The sequence below is a fragment of the Epinephelus fuscoguttatus genome, linkage group LG4 (genome assembly GCF_011397635.1).
Source record: "Epinephelus fuscoguttatus linkage group LG4, E.fuscoguttatus.final_Chr_v1".
Lineage (NCBI taxonomy): Eukaryota > Metazoa > Chordata > Actinopteri > Perciformes > Serranidae > Epinephelus > Epinephelus fuscoguttatus.
Genome location: NC_064755.1, coordinates 21,070,968 through 21,090,078, shown reverse-complemented (window position 1 = coordinate 21,090,078; position 19,111 = coordinate 21,070,968). Strand labels below are relative to the sequence as shown.

The 19,111-nt window shown below is 41.0% G+C and overlaps 1 protein-coding gene across 9 annotated transcripts in view; it reads right to left on the bottom strand.

Annotated features, from left to right (window-relative positions):
* LOC125887652 (membrane-associated guanylate kinase, WW and PDZ domain-containing protein 2-like) overlaps nucleotides 1-19,111 on the bottom strand; it is a 108,855-nt gene that overhangs the window by 49,398 nt on the left and 40,346 nt on the right. For all 9 annotated transcript variants that reach the window (XM_049574634.1, XM_049574632.1, XM_049574633.1 and 6 more), the window contains 2 exons: nucleotides 5,162-5,281; nucleotides 190-414 (listed from right to left, as the gene is read on the bottom strand). In XM_049574634.1, coding sequence (XP_049430591.1) covers nucleotides 190-414; nucleotides 5,162-5,281 — 345 coding nt within the window. The remainder of the gene's footprint in view (nucleotides 1-189; nucleotides 415-5,161; nucleotides 5,282-19,111) is intronic.

Genomic DNA, 19,111 nt, shown 5'->3' with positions numbered 1-19,111 from the left:
CCTGGGGACAGTTCAGGCCTTCCAGACAGATTTTCTCCTAAACAAAACATGATGTTTTAAAATGTCATCACGGTCACAACACATGGGAAACAGACCGTGTTTGAATCAAATTTCATTCACGAGAAGAAGAAAAATGTGTTACAAAACATCAACAGGAAATTGATGTTTTTCTCTTTCATCCTACTGTACCTGGTGTGATGGCCACCCCGTTGCCATTGACAACCGGGCTCTCCTCTTCCTCCTCCTCAGGCGGCTCCAGGCTGGCACGCTGCTCCATGTTGCTGACTGACTGGTTCCTCTTCCTTTTGCCCTGGGCGCTGGGCCGGGCTCCGGGCAGCAGGGCCTCACTTACATTCAGAGGAGGTGCTGCAGGAGACGGCTCCGCTGGGGGTTTCGGTGTCCCGTAGAAGTTATCTGAGGGCATTGAGGCACAGTGGCATTTGTGTTAGAGGCTACATGTACAACTAGAGAGAGATCTCAGGTGATGTAACACACCGTCTGGCAGGCAGAATGGAGGTCTACTGCTCATGGGCAACTCTGACTTTGTACAGATGATTGCCTTTCAAAATGTAAGACTTAGCAGTCTCGACGGAGGGCAGCAGAGATATCTGTGTTTTTGCCTGGAAACTAAGCATTACTAATATATCTAATCAATTTTATGCATCTAGACGGTGGCTTATGTTTCAGGAAGAAAATAGTGTTAGCGATGAGGCAGCAGAGATCTTCAGACAAACCTGCCGGCCTGAAAACATGGACTGACCCAAACAAATATTTTATTATGACTTGTAATATATTGAATAGAATAGGGCCACCAATGTAAATCAGAAACATCAGACTCAAACTTCCTCAGTTACCCATTCAGACCCCATTAAAACACAAATGTAGAAACAAGAGGAGTCAAAATAAGGCGCTTTCTCATGAATAAAGAGGAATAAAACAACAACAAAAAACAACACAATACTGAGAGCAAATGCCAACCCCACACATGGAAGTCAATGTCATTAATGTGCTTCCATCTCCTCCTTTCACCTATGAAAGTTTTCTGCCTTCTCACAAACCAAAGACTCACCCAATCTAGAAAAGAAGGAAATTCGGGCATCTACAGTCAATTTATCATCTAATCATCATTGTCATCTGGACCAACTTACTGAATGACTGTGGAACAACAGATAATACCTTAAAGTCTTTTAAAATACAACATTTTATAGACACAATATAAACAAACCCATGGCATCCACAGTGCAACATTCAGTATGTTCCATGCACACTAATATTCCACTATCATTCAGAATATGACAACAATATCCTGCAAACACCATATTCTGTTTGGATATTTCAAGTTAGGCTTTTTCAGACTGAAGCATTTTGCAATTAAAACACACAGGATATGCCAATGTTATTTGGGTTTAAGGAGCATTGTGTGGACATGTATACAGTGCTTTCGGAAAATGCATCTCATTTGGGGTTTTTACCACAGTTTGTGACACATAGCATTCTGCTTGTTTACACTCAACTCTGTGCATTGTACACAGATCAGCTAGTCAACAGCTGGGGTAGAGATGTATGCCCAAAAGAAAGGCCCACAATTCTGGTCGGACGGAGAAACACACTTTAAACATTATGAAAGACTTGGTTATTAACCGGTTTTTGGGTATGCGCAAATATCGCAATGTTTTCAAGAAGGTGGCTGAGGGAATGAAAGAGGGAGGCTGCGTTCACATGGTAGAACATATCCGAGTAGAAAACATCTTATTTTGATCTTATTTTCCATATTTTGACGTGATAAACGACTTGTAAGGGCGCGTTAATCAGAGCATTCAGGGCTGCATTGAGTGGAATACTCTTTAACCATGTAAACAGCTCAGTAAGAATATTGTCTTTTTTTGGAGTAAGGGAAAAAACTGAATATTTTGTGCATGTACACACAGTCCGTGACTCTTCATCCAGAATTGTTTCCTTAGTTTGTAGCGTACCCTCATCTGCCCTTCGTACATTTCAGACAACAGAATCTGTTAAAGTCAGGATAGAACTGAGGTCTAGATTTTCTAGTCTAGTCAATTTGGCCATGTGCGTTGGGTCAGTGTAGATGTAAGAGTGGACCCAACAACACATGCTGCTGCTCATGTAGCCTGTGTTCTTAGACACTGTTTCTCTGTGTAACCTCCATACAAAATCTCAGCACATGAGCAAATTAGCAAACAAAAGCGTTTATCTGTGTTTTATTGAACTGGAAGAAGAAAACTAAGTCACGCAGGTTCTTTCTGATTTGGTCAAGGTGTGGTTTGGGTTTTGTTTTAATGGACAGGTCCACATTAAGGTATGGTGGTAAAATAGTCTCTCTTTCCACTTTTTGGGTTTGATACAAGTTGTGTTCTGCTCATTAGTCGACTCACTAGTTTACTGGCTCTCAAAGCCCAAACCAGCTGTCCGTTCTTCTTCATAATTAAGCTGACTTTTCCTGAACTACACCTGTTGCAGACAGGGGACAGTATGTTTGGAGGAAGATTATTATAGTGTTAGCAGGAAGTGTAACATATTAGTGAGAGTTGGGAGTTTCAATTATACCCAGTTGTATCCTCAAAAGCAGACAGTGTCCTTAATGGGTTGGGAGAAGATTTTACTTTCTCCTGAGGAAAGAAAGTTGGTGCAGAATCCTAAAGCACAAAAATACATAATTCTAAATATAAATATAGCACTCTAAATATGTCCCCAAGGGAAGACGATGTCCCTTTTTATGATAAATTAAAGTTTTGGAAGCCAAGAAATCCCTGTCACTGTGTTTTCTCTGCTTAATGATGCACACAAACCTATTTCAGAACATAATGATAGCTGCGCAGTCAGGCTATAACTACAGTGTCTTAGGACAATATGTCTCCATATTCATTTAGGTGTTGTGTGTGTATAGTTTTGTTTGATTAAAGTTTTTAAAGTGTGCATTCAGTAAGTCATATTTGGGTGAATTTACATGTGTACAATACAGCTATGAACACAACTTCAAGTACAGTGAGTAAAGCAACTATCCCACTTACATAACAGAAAATTATATTTTCTCATTTCGATTATCCGTCATTGGATCATATTAGGCTATACTTCCGGTGTGCATAAGCTCAGCAGGTAGAAACAGGAACAATGTTGTGATAAAATGGTAACAAAACTGTACAGAACCACCTGATCTGTACAAACATAACCTGAACTGTGTAATTTCACTCATGTAGGTGCAAAGCAGCTCTGTTTAGAAGTGCAAGTACAAGAATACAAGCAAAATACAAATACAGCATTGGGCGTCTGTCATTTCACACCCACTGTACTTTGTACTGGTACTGCTGGTAGAAACACATCTAAGAATGGCTGAAGTTCAGTACAATGAAGAGAAGAAGAGTACATGAAGGTCCTCAGGGTATCTTACTGGAGATAGAAACATCCTCAATATATCAAAAGTGTATATGTATACTTCTTTTTTTGGATTGACATTAAACCTTCTGTGATTTCAGTGCTGTGCTATATATATGTGAATAACCTTCTTTCTCTGTGCTATTTTCTCTTAAACAACACTAAAGCTCTACTTTGAAATTCAAGACCCTCGCTGTTAGGGAAATATATTCTGTGATTAAATATTGAGTGTGAGTGAGAGGAAGAGATGTCTTATTTTATAATCCCTCAAAGTGGAAAGGAGTGGGGGTTCCACAAAGAAGAAACAAAGAGAAAGGACAGGGGCAATGGGAGGAGAACAACAGCTGAGCAAAGACAAGGGAAGGAGGCCGCAATAAAGGACAAAAGGAGGATCAGCAGAAAAGAGTCCACAGACATCAGTTTACTTTCATCCCAGCAGCAGGCGGATAGATATTAGCAAAGGGCTCTATCACAGCCACTTCTTCAGTGAGTACACTTATCTTGCTGGTTACCAAACAGAATTATCACATCATAACAAAATATAAATGCGCACACACTGGTGCATGTAAACAAAGACATGAATATGAAACTGCATAGGCAGCAAGCGCCCACCTGTGAAAGCTTAAAGACAACCTGAAGGGATGCTTTGCAGAACATAAAGCATACTGAGACAAGTTTAGGCCACGGTTCCTCCTTATGCACCGCACTGGTTTTAAAAATGCAATGTTCCCTTGATCCTGAATGCTTCTGGTTTCGCCTGAAGGCATTTTGGCTTTATGCACAGTTCAATATCCACCTTCAGCTGTGACTCATCTCACATCATCATATACGTAAGCTCTTATGTGTACCAAGCCTTGCACACACACACACACACGCACACACAAGCATTGCAATTACTTTGAGGAGTTTCTTGATGATGCTCCTTGTCAGATTTTCGCTAACATCTATACATGTATCTTTCTATATCTTTTTGCTTCCTTACCTACCATCTTTCTCATTCCTTCTTTTCCTCTCTCTTATTTTAATGTGCATTACAAAATGAGTTGCAGCACCTCCAGTGCAGCAACCCAGAAAGAGACAGCTTCCCCCAGTGGGCATAAATAAACTCTGTGTTAAGGGAAACATACACTGTACACATGCAACACACACTGTTATGAAAGTAACACGTAGAAAGGAAACACACACGCAAGCGTACATGTGCCTGTAAACCCCGCCCCTACCACACACACGCGCGCACACACACACACGCGTGCACACACACACACACACACACACACACACACACACGAATGCATTCACACACATCATTTGCGTGAGTGTGTTCAGCCGCACATGCTCACAAAAATCGCTACTGGGCAAATGAACCAGCAAATCCCCCATCTGTAGATGTATCCCTGACAGTGTAGCAAAGCAGATGCACGGACTTGACATGACTTGGAAATGGCATTCATCCAGCTCACACACACATACACAAGCACGCACACACAAGTCAACCAGCCGTTTAACAACCACCAGAGGAAGCTGTAATACATGACTCAGTGCATAAGACTCATTTTGTTTACTTAAGCTGTGTGTAAGAGCATCACCTGACACACCTGATCCATCATGGAAAGATATTTACTGAGTAGCACAAGATGACAGACTGAATTCTAAAATAGCAAAATAGCTCCACTAAAACATATGTTCCCATTTCTGCTCCCTGAGCACCCGCACTTGTCTCGCAGATGCAAAATGTTCCCTGCACAGCAGCCATGACGCTGCCAACACTCACCTTCATAGGTTCCACTCTCTAGCAGGGCTCCACTTTGCTCCAGTTCCATAAAACGCTCCACACTCACAAAGTTGTAGTCCACCCCCGGCACCTCCCCCTCCTTAGGCTGCCTGGTGGTACCTGCAGAGAGAGAAAGAGCGACAGAGGAAGAGAAAGGGAGAGAGGTCATCCGAGCCAAATAGGGCACTTGAGAAGAAAAGGCAGGAAGGCAGAGAAAGAGCCCAGAGAAAAAGGCTGGACAGAAAAAGACGAGAGATTTGAGGCTACAAAGTGTATCGGAGGAAGTGGGAGGGGAAAGGAAATGGAACAGAAGAGGCTGAGTGAGGAGTCATCACTTGTGATAGCCAAATCCATTCACACAATTGTGTGTGAGTGACAGTGAGAGACAGAGAGAGAGACTGCTAGAGAGGATATGGGAAAGCATGCTCAAACAGCAAACCACCATCATTCAGGCCCCACGAGCCAACCCAGTGCTGTTTTTGTAATGAGTTCATCAATACGGCACTTTTACCAAGCATAACTCAAACGTCCTTACACAGCATACAATACTGTGCCGATTGGATTATTGTCCAAACAGCAGGAATGCAGAGGCACCACATCACCACGCTGCAATTAGAGCCTCCCTACATCAACGCTCTAGAGCTCTCCATCAGTGCTGCACCGCAGAGGCTCAGCTGTGTGATGGCAGCCATGGGAGTTTTGAGTTTAATGAGGTGCTGTGTTTGTGTCTCTGCCAACTGGACTTTTCAGCTTAGGGCTCAGTGAAGTCTGCTGGTGTTGATTCCTGCTCTCCATTGATCATGCCTGAAAACAGTCATTGGCCCAGCATGGAGAGGGAGTACACCCTCCCAGCTTTTCCCAGGACTCACATGGTAAAAGCTAAGTCGGATTGATCGCGCCGTGGCTTCAACCAGATCTGACATTCTGGCCGTGCAGTTGCCAGATTATCAGATCTGGCTGAAGAGGATGAATTGTGCTCTAACGCTCAAAGTGTGCAGGTCTGAAAAGTGATCTGCAGTTTTGACAAGGCTGTAGGAAGCCAAAAACACACAACATGTGCTCTGGTATTAATGGAGGGTAAAAAACATTTACTAGTAACGTAATTTAAGTGTGAGCAGTGGGATATGAAAACAGCAGGTGGTGGATGTGTTGTAGACACATTTTGCACACATACAACCATGTACAAACACTGAGTGAGTGAGGGGTTAGTCATCTCATGGAGTGCGGGATCCTCTAACTCTCCCGGAGTGTGATATCTTAATCATTAGATCTCTATCGATCGTCTGTCACCACTTTGCTCCTATAGTGCATCTACTGAACATTCTTTGCTGTATTTACTTCACCACTGGGAGCACAAATGGCAGCTTAGCAACACCTAATGAGTAAGAAAGAAGTGATACCAGCACATTAGACATCTATAGTTGGTCTATAAGGCTGTGCAACACTGCCATACTGTGTAGAAAGCTGTGTTTGTTTGCACTAATCTCTGCCAGTGTGTTTATATGTGTGTACTAGAGTTATCATGATACAGAAGATTTGATACCAGTGTGAAAAAAATGGTAATCAATACATCTTTCGACACCACGGCAAAAAGAAAAATTAGAATTACCACCTCATGGTTGTATACCTCTACCAACAAGTCAAGTTGTAGTTTACATTTAATACATATAATACATGTAGTGAAGACTTTGAGGGCATATTTTCTGATGAAACATGGAGGCTCAGGCTTCACACACATCTTCAACCAAGCAGCACAAAAGATCAATACAATTGGCACAGGTTCAAGACAGGCATTTAAGATTAGTGTCACCAATTCAGTATCTGACCAAATGCTTCCACTTCTGTTCCTGAAGTGGTTTTGCAAAGCATTATGATGTCATCGTGACCTTGATCTCGACCTTTGACCATCAAAATCTAATCAGTTTAACCCTGAGTCTAAGTGGACGTTTGTGCCAGATGTAATGACATTTCTGCAAGGTGTTCTTGAGATATCATTAAATGAATGGGACAGGCGCAAGGTCAAAGTGACCTTGACTTTACCCTAACCCTAACCTAAAATCTAATTACTTTATTTTTTAGACCAAGTGGATGCTTGTGACAAATTTGAAAATATTCCCTCAAGGTATTGCTGGGATATCGTGTTAATGAGAATGGGACGGACGGATGAATGGACAACTTGAAAACATAATGCCTCCGGCCACGGCTGTCACCAGTGCGGAGGCATACAAAATCCTAGGCACACAAAAACAGACACTTTTTTATTCTTCTGTTGTAAACAACCTGCACACAGTGCTGGAACACAAAACGTCACTGAACACATGTCTGCAGTCACGTAGCTCGTTTGTTGCTGGAGAGAATGCTGTTACAGCCACAGATTGAGGACCAGTTGAATATCCTCCACTCTGTTTCATCTGTGCAGCCTCGGGTTGAAAATCTGACTGCAGATCTGTTTTTCTATACTTTATACTTTTCTAGAGTTTTTTCTGTACTTTAGATCCTATCACATTTATAACTAACAGAGGTCATATCATTTTAAGCTTGTGGTATCAAAAAAGTATTTAAGTGTCGATACTTTTGACAACCTTAGTATACGCTTAACTGTGTTTTCTTTGTAGCTCTAAATGGTGGCGAAGTACCCACTGTGCCAACAGTAATCCGAATCTCCAAGCTGATCACAGCTCAGCAGGACACCATAAATCCAAAACACCACAGGTAGGATTGTGAGAGAATGTGTGTGTCTCTGAGTGTGTGCAACAATCCACAATGTATGATGTACTCCAACTCTGATCAACACTTAAAATCAGTTGACTATATTGTGAATGCAATGCTTATAAAGGGCCATATACTGCACAGTGTGACTATGTTGTTGATTCATTAGCTTTACACTGCTGTCAGACAGGTGTTACTAAGAGCCCTAAGAGTCCTTTAACTCACAGCCCATTCTGTGACATCTCTACAGCTGCAGATATTGTTTTTGTACATGTAGGCAAAACTATTATTCCTACAGATGGGCTGTGTTTCTGAACTGTACAGCAACCAATCAACCAATCGATGAAATAATCATTTATTTGTCACATGTAGTCATACATGTTTTAACTCCTGTGAAATGAGATCCTGTCAGCTCCATCAACGTGTACACTGCAATTTAGTCCTTTTTTGTTTCTTCTTATGCGGTTGGCTGCTGCTTTATAATTGTCCATGTTTCCAGATGGTTCTGGTAATCCATGGCTTCTGGATGTGGAATGATTTAACTGTAGTTTCTCCTGTTGTTTCACAAATTAAATTCACCACAGACTCAGTGAATTCAGTCTCAAGACTGGCTAGTTAATGTACAAGGATTAATTATTGATATATTGCAATTTGAATTTGTTTTTCAGAACAAAGTTTATATATTTGGATGAATTTGTAACAGGCAAGATTTTTAATATAACCCAGGCTGTGGCCCACCCCCAATACCTCTGCATCCCACCAGGGGGCCACGGCCCACACTTGGGAGAGCACTGCTCTAAACTATAGTTTACATATACAACATGGTTGTACATGAATGTAGATTAGTAATACTTATATTTGGCAACCTCAAGCCACAATAAACATACGAAACAGAACAAACAAATGCTAGACAGCAGTTTTATCTCAGCTGTAATAGGTAGTCTTACTGTCTTTTCTTTAGAGATGAAACATTCAACCAAGTAATCAATTATTGGAGAAGACAATAAATGGCAACTTTTTTATTAACTGGCAATCATTTGTGTCATTTATCAAGCATGAATACCTTTTTTTGAGACCAAACAATAATCAAATTATTGATAGTTTTTAAGTTTCTAATTCTTAAGGTTTTATTTGACTTTTCAAAAATTTAAATATGTCTAAAAATAGACATAAACATCAATCCAACATTCTACATGCTACATTACAGGCAACTGGACTTGCTTGAGTTTCTTGGAGATGTTTCACCTCTAAACCAAGAGGGTTTTTCAGCTGTAGCTGACTGGTGAGGAGTCAGGACTGACAAGGCCTCTTGGATTAGAGATGAAATTGCATTACATCATAAGGTATAATAAATATCTACCCCACCCCCTGAGTTGACTCATCATTTCTCTGACTCAGTTACATACTAACATTTTACAGTATGCACTTCGTACATGTAGTCTATATTTGGTGGGTGTTTTATTGAATTGCATTATATTATCAGGCGTTTCTGGTATTTTGTCCCCACTTCATATACACACAGTGCCTGGCAAAGTGCCACCATAGGGTACCAAGGATACTATCATCTTACATTTACCGAAATAAAAAAACTACATGAAGAAGCTTCACAGTCCAGCACAATGGGGCCCATTACATGAACTGTACTGCATGTTAAAATAAAACATAAGTCTTAAGGGGACCATTCATCTCGTGTGTAGTGCTACTCTGAATACCGTAGTAGCTCAGCCAGCCAGGCGGGGCTGGTCGCCTTCCACTGGGTACAGCTATTGATCTGTAAGATCAGAATGAAATTATTCTGCTACCCACACCAGAGTAGGCAGAGCCTGCTGGAATACTGATGACCTGCCAATGGCCCTCTCCCACAGCTTCCTTCACTGGACACACCAACAGAGCAGAAAGAAAGAGAGAGGGAGAGAGAGCATCTTGTTGGATCTGAGCTGGGAATATTGATCGACTATCTGGCCTTGAGATAGGCATATAGGCCGACTGTTCCTCTTTTCTTTCTTCCGTCCTTTTCATACATTGCTACTCATAGCGGCTGAACACATTACCTGTTTTTCTCCCTCGCTCTCTGCTCTTACTTCTCCCTTTCCCTTGGCAACACCCACGAAATAACTGTAAAGTAGACCTTTTTTATTAAAACGAACACTGTCCCCAGCAAAATCCATACTCTGTTCCTTCTGCCCCCATTGCTGTATCTATCTTTAACCTTACCAACTTCTCTTTTCTTATCCTCAAAACACCCAGGTAGAGGCCGAATTGATGCAAATACAATCCATAATTTATGAAGCCCTGTAGATGAAGGCTGAAATGTCTTCAGGTCAGTACAGCAGATTTTCTCATTATATTTTTTTTGTACATACATAGTAGGGCTGGGGGATATGGAGAAAATCAAATATCACAATATTTTTGTAAAAATACCTCTATATCAATACAACAATATCAATATGGTATTGTAGGGTTGGCAATTAGTGCTTTCACAATATATTTACACAAAAATATTTTTGATAAATTCTCGTCAGTAGTGTGAATATAATGACTAAGTTGGTAAAAGCAAATAATAGAACAGCTAGAATAGTCTGGTAAGTTCAGAAAATTACATCACTTCACTGTAATGGAGACTTTAAAACCAGGAAAAGACAACACTTTGGACATTACTATATCCAAAATCTAGGACTATATCTAGTCTTGTATCACAATTTCGATATAATATCAATATATTGCCTAGCTCTAATACCGAGCCACAAAAACTCATCAGCAGAGCTTTAATAAATAAGCTGAACAAAGAAGGACAAGCTGCACAGGTGCTCAAATTAAAAAATGGCAGCAGACTGTACTGAGAGGAGGCAGCGACGCTTCCCCTGAGCCAAAAACACTGCTGCTGACTATTGATTGGATGTCGTGCTCTTGCTAATAAAGGATAAAGTTGGCTGTGAGCCAAAAATGGTCTTTGCATTGCAATCAGCCAGTGTAGACAAACCTCTCAGAGGTGACGCTGCGAGTAGGAGTATGAGTGCCATAGAGATTTATGGCTTAAATTACTTAAATCCATAATAGCACAGAAAAGCTTCAGAGCTGCCACTTTAGGGGTTGAAGACATTCTCTGCCTCAAACCATGACGACTGAGCGCTACAGAATATTTTCATGTTGGTGGGAGTGTGTGTGAGAGGGGAAAAAAAGGGAAAGAGATTACGTAGAACCATAACAAGGAAATTCCATTTGGAGGAAAAGCTAAAATAGCTGATATACTGAAATAACTCAGCTGGGTGTCAGACGATAAGAGGACAAAGACCTTTACTAAATAATAGAGTGGCAGAAGAGTGGCAAGCAGAGGAAAACAGAAAGAGGCAGTGAGAAGAGAAAAGGCACAATTGGTTAACCTCACTGTGTATCCAGAGAGGGCAGCGAGTGAGTTGGAGAATGCGCACGAGTATTCATACGTATGTTTGTATAATTAGACAGGAAGTCACCAAGTGGGAGAAGCAGAGCGGGGGAGATTGAGAGCTAAAAATAGACTATCGATGGACTGATTATCATAATAAAGCGTGGGGGAAGGTGGTCTCTGCCGTCTCAGTGAGTATGTGTGCGAACAGGGAGGAGGATGTGTGGAGGACCAAGTGTGTCTTTCATATTAACAGTTAATAGTTAATCTGTAGACACAGTCATAGGTATCATTGTATCCTCTAGAGTTTTGAGATTCACAGTTGACAAAACGACTCCTACAGTATTTGCACTTATAATAGCTGAACAATTGTACATTAATTGGACTGACTAACTAACCCAGATAAGAAAAACTGGATACACATGGTCCCACCTGAGCTTCCAGTTCTGTGTCTCAATACGCTCATATATGAATTGTGTTTGTCTCACAAACCCCTCTTGGTTTCAGCGTATCATCCATCAGAGCCATCAGGCTGCTTTGGGAGTTTGAGGGAATTTGTTACAGAGACAGAGGTAACACCAAATCTAAGAGTAACTAAAAATATTCTCTAAAAGGTGAACAAGCGTCACGCTCTTTCACAATAATCCCCAGGTGGACTGGATGAGGAGGAACTCACTGCTGCTACAGATATGATAGCACACCTGTCCTCTGGGCTTAATGTATGTAACCTAAAATGCTGCACATGGTAGAAAGAGACGCATTTATCTTCTGAATGCATGTCTTGTGTCTACATGTTGCAACTCTTTAACTGTGCTGGATGCTTTGGTAGGTCCATCACTACATGTGCCTTAAAACGCAAATTTGTATTGAACTGAAGGCTTTCAGTTTGGTATGCATTACACACTGAACAATTTCTTAAAAATACTATTACATTTGGAAAATAAATTATACAGCTTAACCTGTGTAAGATATAATGCTCTCAGTGTCACTGCGCTCAACAAGGCAGTCCATGCTGTCTGCCCCTCCCACTCCAAAACCAGAACATTCTACTCCAGTGAGACTCACTGGAAGCCATGCTATGCTAAACACCCGAACATACTCGGGCGGAAAGTACGTGGAACGGACTCCGCGGAGGTCCGCGCAGACTGTGCGCGCAAAGCTCAGATTTTACGACTGCCCGGACTCCGCTCCGCGCACCAGCGACTGCTCGGCATGTATTTTTCACATCGCGGGGATTTTTCATGGACATTTTTACAGGAAACTACAACGCAGAAGTGCGCTCGACTATGGAAGCCCGAATGACTGCGGACATTCCTCACGGAGTCCGTTCCACGTATGTTCCGCCCGAGTATGTTCGGGCCTTAAGCTAGCTCATTGAGATATAGTTAGTAACACCCAACAGCACTACCAGAGCCAGAATAAGGGATTCTTCAATAACCCACAGATGTCGTGTTTAACGCCACCTTGGTTTTGCTGTGAATTACAAGGGCAATAGCGATAGAGTGGTGGATAAAAAAACAAAGATATGTCACATCTACTACATGACAGTAGGTTACAACAGTGGGAATACTTCAAACATGTCAACCTATATATGGTGACATCACCCCAGTGTGTCAACCCTAAACAAAACCAAGGAGCAACAGGAACAACACAGATGCCACAAGCTAACGTTATCCCAGCAGTATTAAGGCAGCCATTCCCATCTGATTCAAACAGGGAAAAAGAAACCACTGCGGTAATTGGTAATGTCACATGTATCACCGCAGATATGAAACCCTACTCTGTATATAAGCTTTACAAACATGTTTAATGTCTAATTGAGTCCTGTTACAAAATTCCTTCACTAGCCCATTTCAGCCAGACCATAATTACTGCTTTCTACAAAAAACAGAAGCCCAACTCATGATGAAGACACCCCAGAAGATGGGTCACTCAGTTATTTTAAGATATTAGCTTTTAGAAATTAAACATTTTAAAAATAAAGGACATTTCTACTTTATTGCTGTAACGAAATCATATTGAACCATGACACCACTGTGTCATGTCACATCGAACTGAACTGTGAATCTTGTGGGCCATTACATCCCTAATGTGCATGTTGTGCAGCTGAGTCCAAACCATTCTTAATTTCCAGTAAAGATCCCAAGGTGTCAAACTAGTCCTCATATTTCATTATAAAATCTATAACAACAGGTATAAAATGATGCACAGGACATTAAAATCTTCCTATTCAATCTAATTGTGCATTGTCCGTACAAAACTGTTATCCGATATTGAAACTACCCAAGGGGGAATACTAAGAGAACATTAGCTTTCAAGGCACAATCCTGCAACCATAGAGGAAAAAAATACAGAGACAGAATACACTGTCCTCAAAACCCTGAACTTGTTTACCCAGAATCCTTTTCAGCACAGAGCAAGCAGAGCACCACGGCAGCAAGAGAGCAGAAAGGAATGCGAGGATTGTCTGTGTTTGTTTCTCACACGACACGCATACACACACTGCTGCTTTCTTATTCATTAACTGTCTCAGTCTCACACCTATCTATCTATGTGTCTATGTATCTATGTATCTATGTATCTATCTATCTATCTATCTATCTTGTCTCCTCAAATTCCCCTCCTCTATTATCCTTTCTCTTCTCTCGTTCCTCTTGTTTCCAATTTACCTCATTGCTCTTCCATCCATTTGTTCTACTGTTGGTGCTCTTTGTCCCCATTACTCCCTCTCTGTCTTTTTTAATCCGCTCCCTCTTCCCCTCGTTATCCTCCTCTCTTCCTTTGTCTCTCCTTCAAGCTCCGTCTCGCACTTTGGTCTCACGTCTCATTCACTCTCACCGTTCACCCTCCCTCTTCCTTTTCCTTCTTCCCAGTTCGCAGATGTGAAGTGTGACAGCGGGTCTATAGGAGAAGTATGATCGAGCACACACACACAGTCATCCTTATTTACACTACAAAGCCTGGGCTACAGATGCAGCAACGCAACATGGCAACACTCTGACAGGAGCGTCTGCTGCCACGACAACACGTCAGTGCCTGGCAACGCTGCCTTGCCATGGTAACAAGCGAACATCTACATTAGCTCTGGAAAAATAATATTTATGTCAGATGTGACACTCGGCTGTTTTGCATACACAGCCATTTTACTAGTTACAGTCTCAGGGGTCCTCAGCCTGAGACCTTTTGCTCTGCAGAGCTGCAGGTCTGTGCTTCCTCGCACTTCATCCATCAATTACTGTCACAGCTTGGCCACTGAGACTCGCACCTGGTTACCTCAGAGTAATTCAGCTGGAGTTTAAGCGGACAGGTTTGACTCCAATGGGGGCTGCAGGCTGCGAGGACTGGGGGACTTGGATTTCGCTCTCTAGTGTAAATCAGTCTCGGGACAGATGTAAGATTGGGCTGCTCCCTCAGTTACAGATGCACCGAGTTTGGAGTTAAAAGCAGATTGTTATGCTACCCACAGTGTTCCAGTGTACTCATAATCAGAGACAGAGTTTCAAAGCTTTGAACACTGATGAGCTTGATGAAGGCCTACTGTAAACAAGATCTGGTCATCCAGTTTACATAAAGTCATTTCTATTAAAGCCTATATAATATGTCAGTGTATATTAGATTTAATTTATATTTGCTTGTTAAATACAAAGTTTTGAGATATATACTTATTTGCCGTGAGTTCAATAAGAAGATTCACACCACACTCATGTCTGTGTGGTAAGTATAAGTGCTTACTATAACAGTGGAGACAAGGGGACAGCTGGATTGTCTCTGTCCAAAGGTCACAAAATCTGCTTAGAAACTCCTCTAAAACTCACATTAATTAACACAGCTCATTTGTTTAATCCATACAAAGTAAAATGAAAAAAGAACAAGTCCTAGTGTCATAGGGGGTTATGTGCCAGGCTATTTCTTGGCTGGGAACAGTTGCCAGGCAACCAACAAAGACTCCAGCACTGGGTTGTATGTGTAAGTTCTAGGGTGTAAAGTTGACACTAGAGGCTTAGTGACTACCAGTTAGTTCAATCAGCTGCTAAAGTTAGTTGCATCATGACTTCTAGGGCATAACCTCACTAGTTTAGACATGAAGTCATAGAGTTTCATTGTCATGGTTACCATGCAGATTAGCTCTGATCGATACTGAAATATCATGTCAATAAATTAGGTCTCTACTGGGTTAAGGGCTGTCCATACCAAGAATCATAACTACACTGATAACAATGGCGATACGAGCATCCACACTAATGAACAATAACGTCCTGTAAAGACGATCCTTTACTGTGTGGCAGAAAACCTGCTGTTTTACCATTACTGACTTTTCTGTGACATTTTATGATTTACACCTACCCTTGGGGCATGTACAACTATTTAGATGTTATTTAGAGTTATGTTGTAAATTATCTCTGTGGTGCAACTGCATTAATTTTAGTAATGCATAAATCCCAATTTAGTAATAATTTACATTATACAACAGTTAGTTCCGGCCCTGCAATCTGATTGGTCGAGAGACAGTAAAACCGTGATGATATTGGAGTACAACATCACGGTTATTTCACTGTGTATGTATCACTCTGCCTCACAGCTGATTGCAATCAACAATCAAATCAAAACTGACGGTTAGTGTCAGTTAGGTCAGCAGTTGCGTTGTAGGCTAATTAATTCACCCACTGTCAAACAGTCAAAAATATGGATTTATTTCCTAAAATAAGTTTTGAATTGAACTATGAATGGTCATCAGAGGAAGATGAGGGAGAGGAGAAGCTGAATCCATCTGAGCACACATGCAGGTTTGTCAGTGTTTCATCAGCGGAGCTCAATAACTTGGAGAAAAGCAACATACTGTCAGATCAGAAGGCAGAGTCGGCTGTGCCTGTGAAGCGACAGTCCACCATGCAGTCACCAGAGACTTATTTCACCGGCTGCACAATTAATGGAAACGTGCTGATAAATGTGTATAAAGAGTAAGTGCCTGGCGCACCATGTCTGCGTTACATAGCAACGGTGACAGCGGAGTCCTGAGGGAACTATTTTTGTTGGCGGAAGACAAATAAAATGCTTAAATTATTTATTTTGTCCTCATTTTTCAACATTTCTTAATCAGCCTTGCTTATTTAACTGTTGAACTGTTGTATAAAAGCAATATCACACTCGAGCTCGTGATGTTGTACTGTGATATCATACTCGGCCTATGACCGAATCACAGCCGTGACGATATCACAGTACAACATCACTCCCTCTCGTGTGATATTGCTTAATTATAACTAGGCTAAGTTTGACATACACACAGCTGGTGAGACAGGCTACATGAAGTGACTGGTGTCAGCCAAGGACTAGACCGGCACATAACCCTCGTAACAAGGCAAGTGAGCTTTAGATGTGTTGGTAGGTGGATTTTGTTACCATCGATGTTTTCCCGTCTCTATGTAAAATCTTGAACTATCCCTTTAACAACAAAGTTCAACCAATGGTGAAGCATTACAAGTGATGGGCCATTTATCAAACCTTAGTAATTCAGTAGAAAATTAATTGTGTCTGTTTCACCAAGCACTGAAAACCGTCAAGTAGTCTTTAGTCATTCTTTAATCAAGTGCTAAAATGTTTAGTTGGCTGACTGATTAGTTGATTGACAGAAAATAATTACCAACAGCATTGACAACTGGTGTTAATTATTTTACTCATTTATCAACCAAAGGTGCCATTTAAACATTTGCTGACTTCAGTTTTTCAAATGTGAGTAAATGATGCATGACAACTTTTGAACATTTGGTAACACAAAACAAGCAATTACAAGATGTCCGCTGGGAAATTGTGACGGGCATTTTTTTCAGTTTTCTTAGATTTTGTTGACTAATTGCTTAACAAATTATTTATTTAACAAATATTTGAAATCATATTTTTGCAATCTAGTGTATTGATGTTTTGAAATGCTGTATGTCCTGGTATCTGCACTCAAACTAAACCATAAAGATATTATGGTAGCCACTGTGTCAGAAGTTTTCAAACTACATCTGGCTAAACAAATCAAACAAGTTATTATACAATCTCCTTGAATCTCAGTATTTCAGGTGAATTAACCCCACATTTTCAAATTCTTGCATATCATTTTTTTGTATTTTTACAACTAGGGCTGGGCAATGAATTGATATTTTATTGATAAAGTGAAATAAGACTAGACGTCTCAGATTTTGGACACTGTTATATTGTAAGTGTTGTCTTTTCCTCATTTTAAAGGCTTATTTACAGCAAAGTGATGTCATTTTCTGAACTAACTTCTAATTCAATTTTTCTAGCTGTTCTATTATTTGCCTTTACTCAGTCATTATCCTTATACTGATAATTATTTATCAAAAATGTGAATCAACCCTACAATGGTGTCGCGACATCATTATCTGGGCATTCAGGCAAAAATATCATTTTCTCCATATCGCCCAGCTTTATGTAACATTTTCCACTAAAGTCAGCATATTTGGTAGTTGTTAATTTTTTGTGTTCTGTGAATTTAAGCTTGCCAACACAGCCTACTGCTGTAGTGATGGCCCTGTCAATGGTTCCAGCAAAGTAATGAAATGATTAAGATAAAATATGAAGTCACTGCTTATTTACAAGGAAATGAAACATTCAGTCAACAGGAAACTTTTCCACAGAAATGAGACCTGCTAAGCACAGAGTTAATTGAGGTTATAAAAACAGCTGCATCAAGTCTGGAGTTTCTTCCATAAAATGTCTGTCTGTCAGGTTCACTAACGGCAGTAAAGACAACTGTGTTGCTCAGTGGATCAGCATCTAGCGGAGCTGGTGCCTGGGTGACATTGAGGAATTACTCCTGTACTGATGTGCATCCTGTGGTGATGGAAATCAGCCCTGATAGGCTGAAAAGCACCTTTATTAGTCCGCAGAGCTGACTGACACAGGACGACAGTGGGGGTCATGATGATGTACACACACACAGAGCTGGTGTGTGGTGTTTGGTATGCAGTGTGTACAGCTGTGTGTGTGCATGTGTGTGTTTGTGTGGTGAGGTAGAGTAAACAGTCGAGCTCTCTGAGGTGTCAGCGCTTACTGACCATCACAGGACGAGCCGCTCACTGAGCACCTGGCTCATCGCTGTGCATTACTCTGATCTTTGAAGTAGCGCAGACAGAGACACGCATCAAGCAGGGTGAGGAGGTAAAACTAGAGACGGTAACACAGATATAAAAGGCTTCAGAAGAACCTCATTTTGTCATTAGCTGCTGAGTGAGAGGATCACACGGAGGACGAGAGGGGAAAGAGATGAGACGACACCTGTCCAGAGCTTAACATGGAAAGCGCTTTGCAAACATAACCAATTCATTAATCACGTTCAATATTTGCTATTTTCATTTCATAAAATTCATATCATTCCCTTGCAGTTTCTTTCATCTGTGGAACAACATTAATCCAGTGTGCCAATCAAACTGCAGGGAGCACAGAACCACATCAAAGCATGTCAGCCAGCCCTTTAACAAGAGCAAGCCAGCAGGCAAATCACCCCTTTAAGGAGAGAGTCCCTGGGGGATGATGTATTTCTCTCTCGCTTTCTCATATAGAGGCAAGCACACACAATCTCAACAAAGATGGTGTATAATACTCATTATTTATCAGTTCAGCTGATTAAATCTAAAAAAACAAACAGAATAATTACTGCGGCAGTGTAAAAAAAACACATATATACATGTACATCCATACATGAACATAGTGTGTTTTTGTGCTTTCACACAGACATACAATCAGTCTGCCACAGGAACACACACATGAGAATTTAATATTTTCTTTGTCACCACATTCAACTTCACTGTAATCATCACGACAAACATCCTCAAATAACTGCCATCACTCCTCTT